The sequence below is a fragment of the Carassius carassius genome, chromosome 5, assembly GCF_963082965.1.
Source record: "Carassius carassius chromosome 5, fCarCar2.1, whole genome shotgun sequence".
Taxonomy (NCBI): domain Eukaryota; kingdom Metazoa; phylum Chordata; class Actinopteri; order Cypriniformes; family Cyprinidae; genus Carassius; species Carassius carassius.
In genome coordinates, this window is record NC_081759.1 from 39,176,168 (window position 1) to 39,190,859 (window position 14,692).

The 14,692-nt window shown below is 38.8% G+C and overlaps 1 protein-coding gene across 3 annotated transcripts in view; it reads left to right on the forward strand.

Annotated features, from left to right (window-relative positions):
- Positions 1-11,066: 11,066 nt before the first annotated feature.
- LOC132141599 (transmembrane protein 132C-like) overlaps positions 11,067-14,692 on the forward strand; it is a 204,609-nt gene continuing 200,983 nt past the window's right edge. For all 3 annotated transcript variants that reach the window (XM_059551266.1, XM_059551268.1, XM_059551267.1), the window contains exon 1: positions 11,067-11,666. In XM_059551266.1, coding sequence (XP_059407249.1) covers positions 11,567-11,666 — 100 coding nt within the window. In that variant the 5' untranslated portion in view covers positions 11,067-11,566. The remainder of the gene's footprint in view (positions 11,667-14,692) is intronic.

Below are 14,692 nucleotides of genomic sequence, written 5' to 3' on the forward strand. Positions count from 1 at the left end.
CCTGAAGTTAGGAAGAACATTTTAAGGAAAATATAATTATATTTTCATAAAGATTTTTTCCTTCTCAAACCTTGTCTGTGGTGTAAAAACACCCCTGGCCAAATGGGGTGCATCTCTTCCCACTTTGATAATTACTGTAGTTACCATGTTCTGAACATCACATCCTTCCTTTTCTACCCAGATATAATCAATATATATTAGAGCTGAAACAACGAATCGATTTAATCGATAAAAATCGATTATTAAAATAGTTGTCAACTAATTTAGTCATCGATTCGTTGCTAAATAACTTTTATTTGCCGTAAGCGGCTCATTTCGTGCATATTTCAAATCTGCGGTGACCAAAGTGTGGCAGTAATGAGCCATCGGAGGTTTTACTCAGCCAGTACAGACGGAGAAGTAGCGAATAGCCAATAGCTGGCCTCGTTTTATGTCACGTGCTTCCCGAACAGCGTCTCTGCAGCATTTAGCGGGATGTGGGAGACTGGGAGTACTTTACTTTGAGCCTTCAAAAAAGAAGAGTAACCTGTAAACTCTGCACTACTGAACTGTTTAAGGGGACGTTCACATATCGCGTCTTTTGCGCGCTCAAGTTCGTTATTTCCAACACCGCACCGCATCGAGTTAAAAACATCTCAACTTTTCAGAATGCTGCAAGCGCATCGCGGGTCATGTGACAAGAACTAACCAATCAGCTTCATCCTTTCCCGTAACAACGTTAAAAGCTCAGTCAAGATGAAAGGAACAGCTGATCATAGTTGTATATGGATTTCCATTTTGAAATAAATTTAGTAGCAGAGCTACTGCAAGTGATTTTTTGAGCTGCAAATCCATTTATCCTTTGCTGAAATTTCCGCGTCTTCAAGGAGAGAGCACGTAATGGTTGCTTATCAAAGGCAGACGCCTCAGGGGCGCTTCTGCCCGAGCGCTTTGGAAAGAAGGAGAAAGCGCCACGCGTTTTTAGGCACGATATGTGAACGGCCCCTAAGACTTTTATTTGTGCAGATTCTCCAGTACAATGTTGTTTGCAAATGTTTAGTCGTAAAAGCTGATAACATTGCTTTTTAACAGTTAACATTTAAAGCTTTACAAACATGTTCTGTGATCAGTTTGTCGTTTACCAGTTCATAATTCAGTCGTGCAGCCTAATTATGACTGAATGAGAGAGGTAAATATTTAAAGATATTTGAAATGCACTTTTTTTCTAAGTATTCACTGCTCTTTTTCACACAGCAGGTTTTTTGTGTGTGACTGTCCAATTTTTTTTCTGGACAACCTTCTGATGGATTTTACTTTAAATTGTGAGTTCCATTCAGGTTTCATGTCACTGGCACTTTATTCGAAGGATTGTTTATAATTTCACAGCAAAAGCTGTAAAGCTGTTTCCCAGTAAATAATAAAATACAATGCACTGCAATTTTATTCTGTTTTATCCTTATTCTTCGTGAAAATATGTTCTGAAAGATTCCTTAATAAGCTTCGTTCAGGATGTTAAACTACTAGAGCTCTAAGGACTGCCATGGTGAAAACATTATTTGAAATCTCCTTGTGAAATTTGCTAGAGTATGGGTCAGTGTTCTGATTGCAGAAGAGTTCGACAAAGGATTACTAACACAATAAAACAACTCTAGGTATATTTTTGATTAGGATATGACAGTGCAAAATGGTTAAAATATCTTAATCTATGCTGAAGGATAAAGACCATTTATTAATAATTTACTTGGGGGGAAAAAATGGAAAAAACTAAAATATAAGTACATAAACAGATTAATCGATTAATCGTAAAAATAATCGACAGATTAATCGATTATCAAAATAATCGTTAGTTGCAGCCCTAATATATATATATATATATATATATATATATATATATATATATATATATAGGTGGTTGAATAAAAATATTTGGACATTATTCATAAAAACTACCTCAAGTTAGCACCAGCAAGCTTGTTAGCTAGACAGTAAGCATCAGCTAACAATATTTACTTATTTTCAGTACGGTTATGAATAAACATTCATGTCTGTCTAACTTACTCGTCTAGTTAATCCAAACAATATAACGTTACTGTTGATAAACAATATAAAAACAGACGTCACATAGGACGTAGCATTTTAATAAAACTGTTAATATTACGGCAGCGGGGAATTTGAACATGCACGAGTTATTTTATTTAATCTGTGTTAGTTTAATGGTTAATTTTTTTTTTTTTAGCTAAAACACAGAGACGCTGATTGATGTGTCTGCATCGTCTGCACTCGAGCATTTCAGTGGGCTTAAATAGATAACTCTTTATAGCGGATTTATTTCCCAAACAACTTTATTTTTAATTAATACTATAGTAGTTCAGTTCCCTTTACATCTTTAACTAGCTGTTAATTTATCAATTGAATGGGTGAACTATCCTCATTAATCGAGCAAACGTGCCCCCTCTGAGAGAACTGGCAGGAGCCGCCACTGCAACTGACAATTTTGACCTAAATATGATTTTCAGTTACAATAATTAATCCTAAATTTCGACATTAATAACTTACTTTTAGCAACATCAGACGCACGCGCGCTCACAAGATCTCCCGGTTCTTATTTCTGTAGACTCGCACTAAACGGTTCATTTGAATCAGTGAGTGGTCGACTCCAGAACAGCTGCACTCGGATAATTCTAATTCGTAAACGAATCGTTTGGTGCGATTTGCGATCCGATTTAAAAGTTTATTTTGAAAAGACTCAGTTCGTTCATGATGAATCAGACACCGCTTCTGCGTGTCGGAGCACGTGATATATTATAGGGAGTAACGATATGTTTTATGAAATGTAGTGAAGTTAAAAGTACGATCTTATGCTTTGGAATGTAGTGAAGTAAAAGTAAAAGTTACTCAAAATAAAACTACACCAGTAAAGTACAGATACTTGAAAAATGTACTTAAGTACAGTAACGAAGTAAAGATACTCCGTTAATGTCCACCACTGATTTTTAACTTGGGCAATATTTAGGATGATATCTTCATCAACAATATGGATTTAAAAAAAGTTTAATTCTGAAAACAGCCCGACCTTAACCAGGATAATAGATTATAAATTTTCTAGCCTGCTTAAATAATCCACCAAAGAAAGTTGTTGAAGATCCCTGATATATATACAGTATATAATTTTATTCTGATCATTTTATTGCAGGTGAGTTTACACTACCATTCAAAGGTTTGGGGTCAGAAAGATTAATTTGTTTGAAAGAAATTTATACGATGGTGCTTTGTTGAGCAAGGGTGCATTAAAATCAGTGAATTCATTTTTGATTTCAAATAAATGCCATTCTTTTGAACTTTCTAGTCATCAAATAATCCTGAACAAATCTATCGTTTCAGCATTGTAATAATAACAAGATGTGTTTCTTGAGCATCAGATGATTTCTGAAGAATTTCGTAACACTGAAATCTGATATAATGTTTGCTATGATATTTTAAAATATATATCAAAATAGAACACCGTTATTATAAATTGTAATATTTTGCAGGATCACCGTTTTTACTGTATTTTTGATCAAATAAATCTTGCCTCGGTGAGCATAAGAGACTTCTTTCAAAAACTTGCCTGTCACACTGTTGACAAAAAAAGTGAACTACTGATTTGTCACCCGGCAGCCATGCTCTGCATGCATTAGATTTCCCTGGCCATGTAACATCCCATCAAATATTATTCTGTCATACACTAGAGGCAGTTAAACGTGATTTCTTTTTGACTTCATGCATTGGTAAAAAATTGAACACTGTGCCTCTGAGCTGCAAAAGACATATTACAGGGTACCTGCCTGACTCTGGAGCGCTGTTTCACCTTAATCCAAATTCAAACAGCTTCCATACATGCTGAACAGACAAAGACCCCCATATCTCAGATGTTTTGAAGTATTTTCTGACAGTTTCAGTGACGTTTGTTACTCTCTGATGACAGATGGGTAATGTTTGCATGCAAATGCACATGTTCCCATATAAATTTTGCATCCCGAGGCCTAGTTTGAGTATGATTACGTGTATGCGTGTCCACTTATATACAATCATCTGTATGTAAATTCTGTCTGAACCTGTTCAGATACAGCGATATTTAGCTTTCATGAGCACACAGAGTCAGTCCCTCATTCTCTAATTGCAGTTCGTCGTAGCCATCTGCCACACACTCGTCTGCTTCTCATCCCTCCTTTCTGTTCATTAGCACAATTATTCTCCCTCCGTTTGTGAGCACAACTCCTTCTGGTCATCCAACAGTCATATAACATTCCTGGCACCCACTAATGGATCTTTGTGTGCTGCGAATAAATGTGTGAAGGCTGTTTCTGGATTAGGCCTCAATGTGTTTTGTTCTCCACTCTTGAGTTTCATTATTACCGAGTGTTAAATTCGGCTCATTAGCTAAACAGCACCATCGGCCAAAGTCCTCGTGTTGAGAAGGTGTTTTCATGGGATTCGGGTGGCAGAAACTTGAGATGTTTTGCAATCCGAGTGCCATTGATTTTACTGTGTATGTGTGTGAGGTGATTGAAGGGTTGTTTAACATTCTCCGTTCTTCTGTCTGAATGCATGAAAGCTCCATGTGCCATTGAGGAATAGTCCTGTGCGCTTTGTGCGAGCACGTACAACGACTGAGGAAAGTAAATGTTTATATTCCGAAGAAAACGAACAAACAGATATAGATCTGCGCGACGCTCCTGAATTGATTTACACATCCACATAAACAAGCCGGCGGGTGAATAAGAGGCATGTAAATAACTAAAACAGTGAATTGCAGGCTTGATGGCCCAGTCAGATTGGATGTATTATAAATCACTCTATTTACATCATTCAGTCTCACTTTAAAGAGCTCTGCTAATCAGCACGCGTCACCCTGGAACTGCCACGAGACAGAAGGTGAATGGGCCGGTCTTCATTGAAATTCATGGATGTGTACTGAGCATGCTCAGTCGGACTCCTCCCTGCATGCCTCATCACACTGCAAGGTTTTAGCCAGACTGATGAGTGACGTTCGTCCCCACAACGACCAAAACATCGTCTCGCTCTGTGAGTCATGCCTTGCGGGCCATCCCACGGGACGCAATTATATGCAAATGAGGGTAATTAAGTCCTTGCGCACTGTGAGACGAGATCAAAATGAATATTTACACTCCTCCTAATAAATCCGTCTATCTCCTTACCCTCTCTCTCTCTCTGTTTCTGCAGGTGGGATGCTTTCTCTGGGGTAATCTACTGGCAAGTGAGATGTTTGCTTGAATCACGCTTCACTGACACTCCCCACTAACAGCAGATTCATGGGAAGTGTGTCATTATTGTTATTATTTCTTGTTTATTATTCGCATTATCATTATTTCAGTGATTGGCACTCGGCTCAGGGGTCTTGTTTGTTGATCGGCTTACTTTTTGGCAGAATTAGACCTAAAAGCCTAACAGAGTGTTTTATTCAGATTGTGACCCAGGGGAAAGAGAGTGAGAGAGTGAAGAGAGTGAAGTGACATTCGGCCAAGTATGGTGACCCATACTCAGAATTTGTGCTCTGCATTTAACCCATCCAAAGTGCACACACACAGAGCAGTGAACACACACACTGTGAACACACACCCGGAGCAGTGGGCAACCATTTTTTATGCTGCGGCGCCCGGGGAGCAGTTGGGGGTTCGGTGCCTTGCTCAAGGGCACCTCAGTCGTGGTATTGAGGGTGGTGAGAGAACTGTACATGCACTCCCCCCACCCACAATTCCTGCCGGCCCAAGACTCGAACCCACAACCCTTCGATTGGGAGTCCGATTCTCTAACCACCAGGCCACGACTTCCCCAAGTCTGAAGTGGAACTGGATGGGATAGTGTTTGCAGACTCACAGATAAAACTTTGATAAAAGTGTATAATAATTCTTATTACTAATAGATTGGTGAAAAGGAAGCAAGATTATTATACTAATCAGGGCATTTGGTTGCTTGCTTGGTTTAGCATAATGCCGGATAGTCCCGACAACAGTGAAATCTCAATGGTTTAAATGAATGACAAGTTTAAGTGCGTTCCATTCATTTTGGTCAGAATAAAATGCACTTGTTAGACAATTTATATTTCTTTCTCTTTTTTTTGTTTTGACTTTTTTGCTTTACTTAAATATAATGAAGAATAAAATATTCATAGTAGGTGCACATTAAATGCTATGTCCGTGTCTTTTTTCATTCTGCCCCAGAGCAGAGGTTTCTAAACCTTTTGTCATCTTTTGTCATCCAAACCCTGTAGACATGAAATATTAATTCAGGGATTACTTCAAGTAAATGTTTCAATTATTTAACAACACATTTGTAGTTTAACTTTAAGAGTGGATTCAAACCTCTTTTTAGTTGTGATCGTGTCTCAGTCCACATTACATTCACACTGGTGATTTTAGAATCATAATAATATTAGTCTTAAGTCAAATTACAAAAATGGATAAAAACTTATTATTGTCTTGTAAAGTAAAATAAATAAAAATGAATATTTGAAAAACATAATGCATTTTATAGTACTAATATTTATGCCTTAAATAATTCAGTCAAACCCTCAAGCTTTTAACATTTCAAATCGTCCAGCTTTATTGTTTATATATTTAAACTGTGTAAATAAAGTGATCCGAGTGCACATGGCTTTCCCACATGCACAGTAAACTCAGTACATGCAGAGATGGCGTTCGCTGCAGTTACTGTGAACAGAGCTGCTCTGAAACACTGGATCATGAGCTGCTTGTGTGTGAATATACACAGTTTGCAAACATATGTTTGGAAATCTCTGCTCCAGAGAACTTGTGGGAATATAGTTTGGTTAATCTGTCTTCTCATAAACCAGTGGAATCAATAGTGTATTCTGGCAAGCTCAATCGCTATTCTTGATCAACAGAACACCGAATGCCTGAATTGTAATATTAAGATTACCAATTACAACTAATTATGATCAATAACAATTTGCTTTGTTAAATCTTTAACTGACATGACTCATTTCTAGCATTCAAGTTGGCCTTCTCATTTGCTCAACTCTTAAATACAATCATTGTGTTCCAGAGTTTTTTGTATGCGTCATAATGATGTTCTGTATTTGGAATCACTAGGTCATGCAGTTTTTTTCTTTGTTTTCAGTGGTGTCTCTGTTGGCTACAAAAAATGGTAAGCTGCCAGACTAGGTGTTCTCATTCCATCTTCCATAAATAGCCCATGTTACAGCATTATGGCATTTTTTAGAGGCAACATTTCCTCATTTTTCATTTCCCATTGTTGTGACCTCCTCTCAATCTTTTCTCCTTCACTTTAACCTTTGATCTTTTACCTCTGCACTCTACATTAATCCTCCAGCCTGTGATTCATGCATCAAATAAGATGCAATGCATCACGGCCAGACGAGGACTCTCAAAATTTCTGAATGCTTACAAAAGACCTGCAATCTGCTCCAAATTCTAGTGAGTTTAAAAAATCCTCACTTTGAGTTACAGATAATAGACGCGTGCCAGTTTATCGGTCATGTCCTGCTTCCTGTCTCCACTCTCTGTTTTATCATTATGGATCTCAGAGGAGCCAGTAACAGATTGGTGCTGAATACGGGAAAGGATTTGGCTGCGTTTTCTAGATTCTTTCAGACGAGCGTTCCCTCGTGAGATGCTGGAGTACTCAACATTTCTCTGAATACGAGATGCAGTTCAAACAAACGTTCACATCTCTGATCGTGTGCAGATTGATGACTCGTGACACCCGTTTTTCATCTAAATATGCTAGTAAACAAACGATTCCGGACAGGCGCAGCATGGAAATGTGCTTTGGATGTCTAAGAGACCTGGAAGTTATGACTGCACACACTTTGTGGCTCCGTTCCGGGTAATATACTCCCAACACATTCAGTCATTATAAACGGACCACGGTCAGGGCCAAATTGACATCAAATGAGGGCTTTGAATTAGGCCTTCTCGTCGGCATTGATTTATGCTCAGTGTTAAATTGCATCTCCTGAGGAGACACGCGTTTAAACAACAGCTTTTCAAGAGCGTAATTGATCTGGTTGTAAGAGATCCTGAAAGGGCTGGAGGCCCTCGGTCAGAAAAACATTCATTTCTCTGCAGAGAAAGAAAAGCATTCGTTTTAAAAACCGATTGCACTTTGTCTGTTTCAAAGGCCAAGATAACGTGCTTTTACCATCATTGCTTACGTGATGGACCATGTCTAATTAGCATAGCACGATCTTATGAGTGTGTTTTGTAATATTCATTTTGATTCCTTCGTTATGTGACACAGGAGAGCCAAAAGTGCTGCACTGCAAACACAATCGGTTTGATGGCCTACATGATGGCATTCATTTGCATCAGTTAATTATTTAATTGTGTGTGGCTTCCCTTCTTAATTGGAATATAGGCTTTGTAATCGGTATGCTGGTGTGGTTTGAGTTTACGATGGCTTGTTTCACTAACTAATGAACGGTATGAGAGCCTGTGGTGTGTAACACAATGTTGCTGATCTGTCCGCCCCAGCGATGTGCCTGCTAGCATGCCCTCTGAGCCCTGCAATTCACCCACTGTTAATGAGATTCTAATATATACGGTACAGTTCAACAAGCACGGAGCTGCCTTTCTGCGCAGGGCTCATGTTCGCTGTGTGTATCTGTGACAATAGTGTTTGTGTGTGTGTGTTTATTCTAATGAGGATCATTGCAGTTTCTGCTGATTGCGGTTGTCTCTAAAGCCAGGTGAGCTTCCTCTAGCGACAGCCGCCTTCATTATTTGAGGAAATCGTTGTAGTCATCACAAACGGCTCTTAATAAAAGCAGTTTTTGTTAACTCAGTCATTATGTAGTCTCCCAAGATGATGAATGGCATCCCAAAAGTGCTTTGAAAGATCAGTTTGTGGTGTGGAGTTTTATATTTTTTATTTTATTTTATTGTTTTTATTCTACACAGAGCAAACCCCCTCAAATTTGTATATGTTCTCTTGAACTCTGACACTTGGAAATTGATGACAACAATAGATTTGATGGGACAAACTTGCATATTAACTGCCACAGCTTGCTAGTGATGGGGAAAATTCAAAATTTTTAACATAGTTTAACAAAATTTGAGACTCTTTGTCCAAGTGTATTAGGGGTTAAACTCGCTCAGTGAATTGTACAAAAATAATTAGGACCTTCTTCAGGTATTTTCTGAGCTTTTTCATTATTACTGACTAATTGATATATATGAACATGTAAAATATATAGAATAATTGATAAAATTGTATATATTTTAATATGATTTTATATTATATTAATATATTATAATTATGATTTGAGTATTCAAATGGTCTGCGTGAAAGCTCCATGTGCCATTGAGGAATAGTCCTGTGCGCTTTGTGCGAGCACGTACAACGACTGAGGAAAGTAAATGTTTATATTCCGAAGAAAACGAACAAACAGATATAGATCTGCGCGACGCTCCTGAATTGATTTACACATCCACATAAACAATTATGATAATTATGATACAATAATTATGATTTGAGTATTCAAATGGTCAAATAGTGAAATTTCTCAACTTCATGGCTATATCCTTACTGTTTGAAATTAGTTGAATGCTGAATTGTTGTGAATAATTGGTGAAATTTTGCTAAATGCAGCTTTGCAATTTTGCAATGTATCTCCAAACTATACAGAATGCAAATTTTGCCTAAATTAAATAACTATTCTCAGACGGCAACCAGTTTGTTGCTGTCTGGGTTTGATTTAATAATTAATCAGAATCAGAAAGAGCTTTATTGCCAAGTATGCTTACTTCTTGCATACTTCTTGAAGATATGTTTAAGTGTGAAAAAAATATTCCATGAATATCATTGCAGGGGTCTCTTAGAGTTGATGATGTCTGTGAGCCTGTGTGCATATAATACAGGAAATGAGGGTAAGACTGCAAGTAAAGGAGACGGAGATACAAGAGAGCCAGTGGTATTTGTTTTAAATGCACAATGCAGTGCATTCAGAAATCTGGGTCAAAAAACATTGATCCCAAATGCTGGGCCTGGCGATTAGATTTGGGAAGAAACAGAATGCATCGGATTCACTTGCTGTATTCATCATTCATGCACTCAATAGCTGGAAATATTTCGTCTGCCAAAGAAAAAAATAAAAGCATGGTTGAAAATACAGCTCCTGTAATCAACAAAAAGGTAGATAATGAGTTAATAGGCCTCAGTTTAAAAGAATTAGGTTTGCCTTTAAACAAAAACAGGGGAAAAAAGACCATGTATGCAGATGCATTTGTTTTGGTGGACGTCAAAGTTTTACAAGACAACATTAACTAATGTTTTGATATATGATCTTTTCTTTATGGTAGATTTACAAGTAAAAACATCAAATGCATGTAAAATAGGAAGGTGGGTATACATTTCAGATCTTGCATTGCCTGTGCCATTGGACCGCACACATAGACAGGTTATTCACTAATTCCTCACTAGGGGTCCTTGTTGTTCCTCTATTTGATCAGAGACTTACATCATGCTAAGGGTTCCCACTCAACAGACTGTTTCTCATACTTAAAATATATCCTGTATTTTTATGTAGCCAATGTCATAGGTTGGATTCCCAGGGAATGCATTTACTGGGGAGATGTAGAAAAGAAAACAGCTTAAACCAACCTTAAGTAGGTTAACTGGCCTTTACTTTGCTTTGTTGGCTGGTTTTTGAGGATTTTCGCATTTTAAAGCTTAAACCAGTTGAGATCAGCAATACAATTGGTCAAATCATGTTTTTTTTTTTGTGTCAGTAGGTAAAATTTACATTTATTTAAAGTCTGTCAGCATGTTAATCTCATATCTGTATAGCCAAATATTAACTTTAACATATAAATATCCAACTGTCCAGTCTTGGAAGGTCTTAAAAATTTAGTTTTGTACAATGAAAATGTTTTAGTTAATGCACAAGCCTCATTGGTTGCAGGGATGAGGGGTTTTCCTTGCTTGTGATTGGCTGTTTTTTTAGTGCACCTGTTCTGTCGGATAACACCATTGGCTAGCCAAGATGCCACTCTTTTTCGCCTCTTCTTCACGCGCTTCTCGCTCTTAGAGCTGGAGTACCAGCTTGACTGTTGGCCTTTCTGTCTCTGGAGAACTACGCGAGTAAGTTCTTAGGGAAAGCGAATATAAAAATCAGACATGTTAACGCAAAAGCAGCGTGACAGGAGCGATGGGAACATTTCAGAGAGAGTCAACGGAGACCACCGGTGGTTTTTCGCTCTCGTGCGCCAAGAGATGGATTCATAGGACGCGCGGAGAACATCACCAACTTCTGCTGCGCGTAACTTCATAACCCCGCTGGTCCGGACCTCTACACTTGCTTTAAACTTTATATACTGAAGGAATAATAGCACCAGAGGAACAATGACAGTGACTTTCCCTGGCTTCTAATAGCGCTGTATCACTTTAGCGAAGCGCTTGGTTCTCGTTTCTCACGGAATTTTGGTGATAGTTAAAGGACGCGGAATTTTGGGGCCAATCTGCCGTCGAGCCAGTTACATTATCACATGACTTTCCACAGGATTATGTTATTTATTCAACAACTTCTCAAACTAGACTATTCATAATGTCGTGTTTGAACAATACACTAGAAGCCAGAAAGCCAAAGATGATCGCTGCACGGATGGCGTTGCTGCAAGCGCTTCTCGTCGCGTCTCTCCACGGAGGTAAAGACACAATGCATGAATAAATTTAGTGAGCATGCTAAAAATGACAAGCATCATTTATGTATTCAAACAAATGTTTGTTGTGAAGCCCAATATCAGTGTGCTTTCACGTCTGTAGCGCAAATGCAAAAAAAAAGTTGGTGCAGGCTGCTCGCTATTCCACTTGACCCATTTTAACATCTTAATTTACACTTGAAATATTTATAGATGAATGCACACACTTCTGTGGTTAGTGGTTCGTGCGGTTTGGTCGTTGGAAGAGACTGGCGCGCAGCGACATCAGCGGTGTGGTTTTGTTGTGCCAAGCGTATAAATAATAGAAATGTTGGTTTCTCACCTTGTTGTTTTGCAGTCTTATAATGAATTATGCATGCACGTAGTTAGCTGGCAAGACAGAGATGTAGAAACGGGACGTTTGAAGCGTACTGCACGAAATATTATAGTTTTATGATAGTGGCACGAGCACATTTATTCTCGGACATTTAGGAAGAGAGCGTGATGTGCAATGCTTTAGCAGTGTATAATTGAATTATTTTTTAATAAGATTATCCGTAAGGTCTTCAATTTCGTCAAAAAAAAAAACATCTTGCTGTGCAAATGAAAGTAAGCTTAATTTCTCCAAGCAGGATTATTTTCTCTTTTTGTCATTAATTTATAATAGCTTGTTAAATGAGATGATGTGCTGGGTAACAGATGCATTTAATTTTTTTTAGCCTCTATGTGAACAGTACTGTTATATTTGAGAATTGAATACATAGAAAGATCTTTTCTGTGCTGAAGGTGAGCCACCCTATTTTCACTGTCCACAAAGCAAGAGACAGTGATGAAATGAGCAGACTTGTGTCCCAGCATCGTGCTGTTTTTATTCATCCTCTCCAGCTGAGGACCCACAGTGGCCTTCACATCTATTTTTACTTACACAATCCCAGCAAGTCTGAAACTGGACATGTCATACAAACAAACAATTAGGCTGTGGGTGTGAGATAGAGATGGACAGAAAGTGTGGGGGATTGCAAAATTAGAAAGAATGTGTTGAAGAACGTGAGGGATGACAAGTTTGTCCAAGTGTGTGAGGGCTTGGACGGTATCAGAGATGTTGACTCTGGAGACAGCACTTGCTGATCAAGCACCAAAATTGTCATCATCATCATTACTGTTTTTTTTTTCTCCCCAGCCTCCTTCCCTGCAAACGTTGCCTCATACTGCTGTGTGTAATGGACTGCATGCAAAGAGTACATCACTTTCAAGTTCAGACAGCATGTGGTTTGAATGCATGGAATTGTGTCCGGTGAACTGTGCAATATCCACAGGAATAGTTGCAGATTTGTGTTTGTAGAGAACCGCGCAGTGTTTGCAGGTTAGCGGCTGTCGGTAAGATTACGAAAGTGCCAGTTGTTTGATTTATTTATGCTTTTTCTTTTAGACTACAGAACTGCTGACATACAGTAGGATGGACTTTTCGAATTGCGCAGCATATGAGGAATGGAAGCAAGAAGCAGAAAACAGCTTATAATGTGCATGTGTCTGTGTGATGTGCCAGTGTTTGATGACTGAGGAGGCAGATCTGTGAGTGAGTTACAGCAAATTTGCAATTTGTCTGCAATTGAAGGGCTGAAAACGCACCTGTTCTCAATGACGACATCGATAAATCAGTTTGATGAAAGGTTTTTGTTGCTTCAGGGAGTTTTAGGAGCTTAATTGACAAAAGCAGATGGATGTTTACCGAAGGACCGTCTTCCAAGTAGGGCTTAGAGCTCATTTTCCTAGCTGTGCGAAAACTGACTGTGAAATATCTCTCGTCTTCAGCTTCCCCTCCCTTCAGCGTCTGAGGGCAGATATCTGTGTGTTTCAGGGCTCAACCGCAGGTCTGAACAGTTGTAACAAAACCAGAGGTGTTATTAAAACTGTCAGACTATCAGGCTGTCAAACACCGTTGCCTTTGCCATGCCACACACACACACACACACACACACACGCACGCACGCGTAGACACACACACTGGCCGTGTCTGGAAGCCAGGCCGAACTAGGGGCCCATATGTTTGAGGGTTGGCTGACACCAGGGAGATGATTTGCTCTAGGGAGACTGTGAAGCCTAAATCTCTTTCGCTCGTTTTTCCTCGTTCATACAAACACACACAGCCGTGCAGGCATTCAGGCATGCTTATGTGCACAGACACACCCCCTCGGTGGGTTTTCTTGCTGACAAACTTTCTAGCAAAGCAATAAATAGTGCATTTTTGCTTTGTTTCTTCAATTCATCAGATTAAATTCGAGATACACAGCTAGAAGTGAGAGCTGCGAGTGTGTGCTTTTAATAATCCATAGTCAAAGAGGGGTAATCAAGAAGATATTTCCCCTCAGATTGGCATCCAGAGAGAAAAGAGGGATAGTGGACGGGAGGGGGGCAGTAATGACTGTGATCATTATCTTCTGTGTGTTTAATTGAGATAATGACCCTGAGGAAGACAGTGAAACTCCCATAGGAAGGATTTCTTTCTTTCTTTCTTTCTGCCCCCCTTTTTCTTTCATTTTCCCGTCTATTTTTCTCCTTTCGATTTCCTAGAAGTGACTGCATGAAATTCATCAGTTTTGATAGCCCCGCTTCCAAGATGGCTCTATTTAGTTTTATTTATTTATTTGTTTATTCTCAATTTTGTTTATGCGCTATAACCTCGAACAAAGAAGAGTTGTTATCCGGGAGTCTAAAGGTAAATGTTTCCTTAGAAATCCTCTGTTCCCTTTACGAAATACTTAAATGCGATTCTGTCACTTCTAACCCTCAGAGGCGGAGAGAAAGAAGTTTGCTGAGACCGAAATGATTTTCCATTACAACTGCAGAAGGACCAGTTAGCGAGTTCCCATTTTGCAAACGTAGTAAAATTGAAAACTTTAATCTCAGCAAATTGATTTCAGTCGGATTCAGAAAGGAAGAATGAAGAGGAGTGGGGGGGGGGGGGGGGAATCATTAGATCATTGGAGCATGACTGTACCATGGGACTTTAGGAATTTGCGTATAGCGGTGAG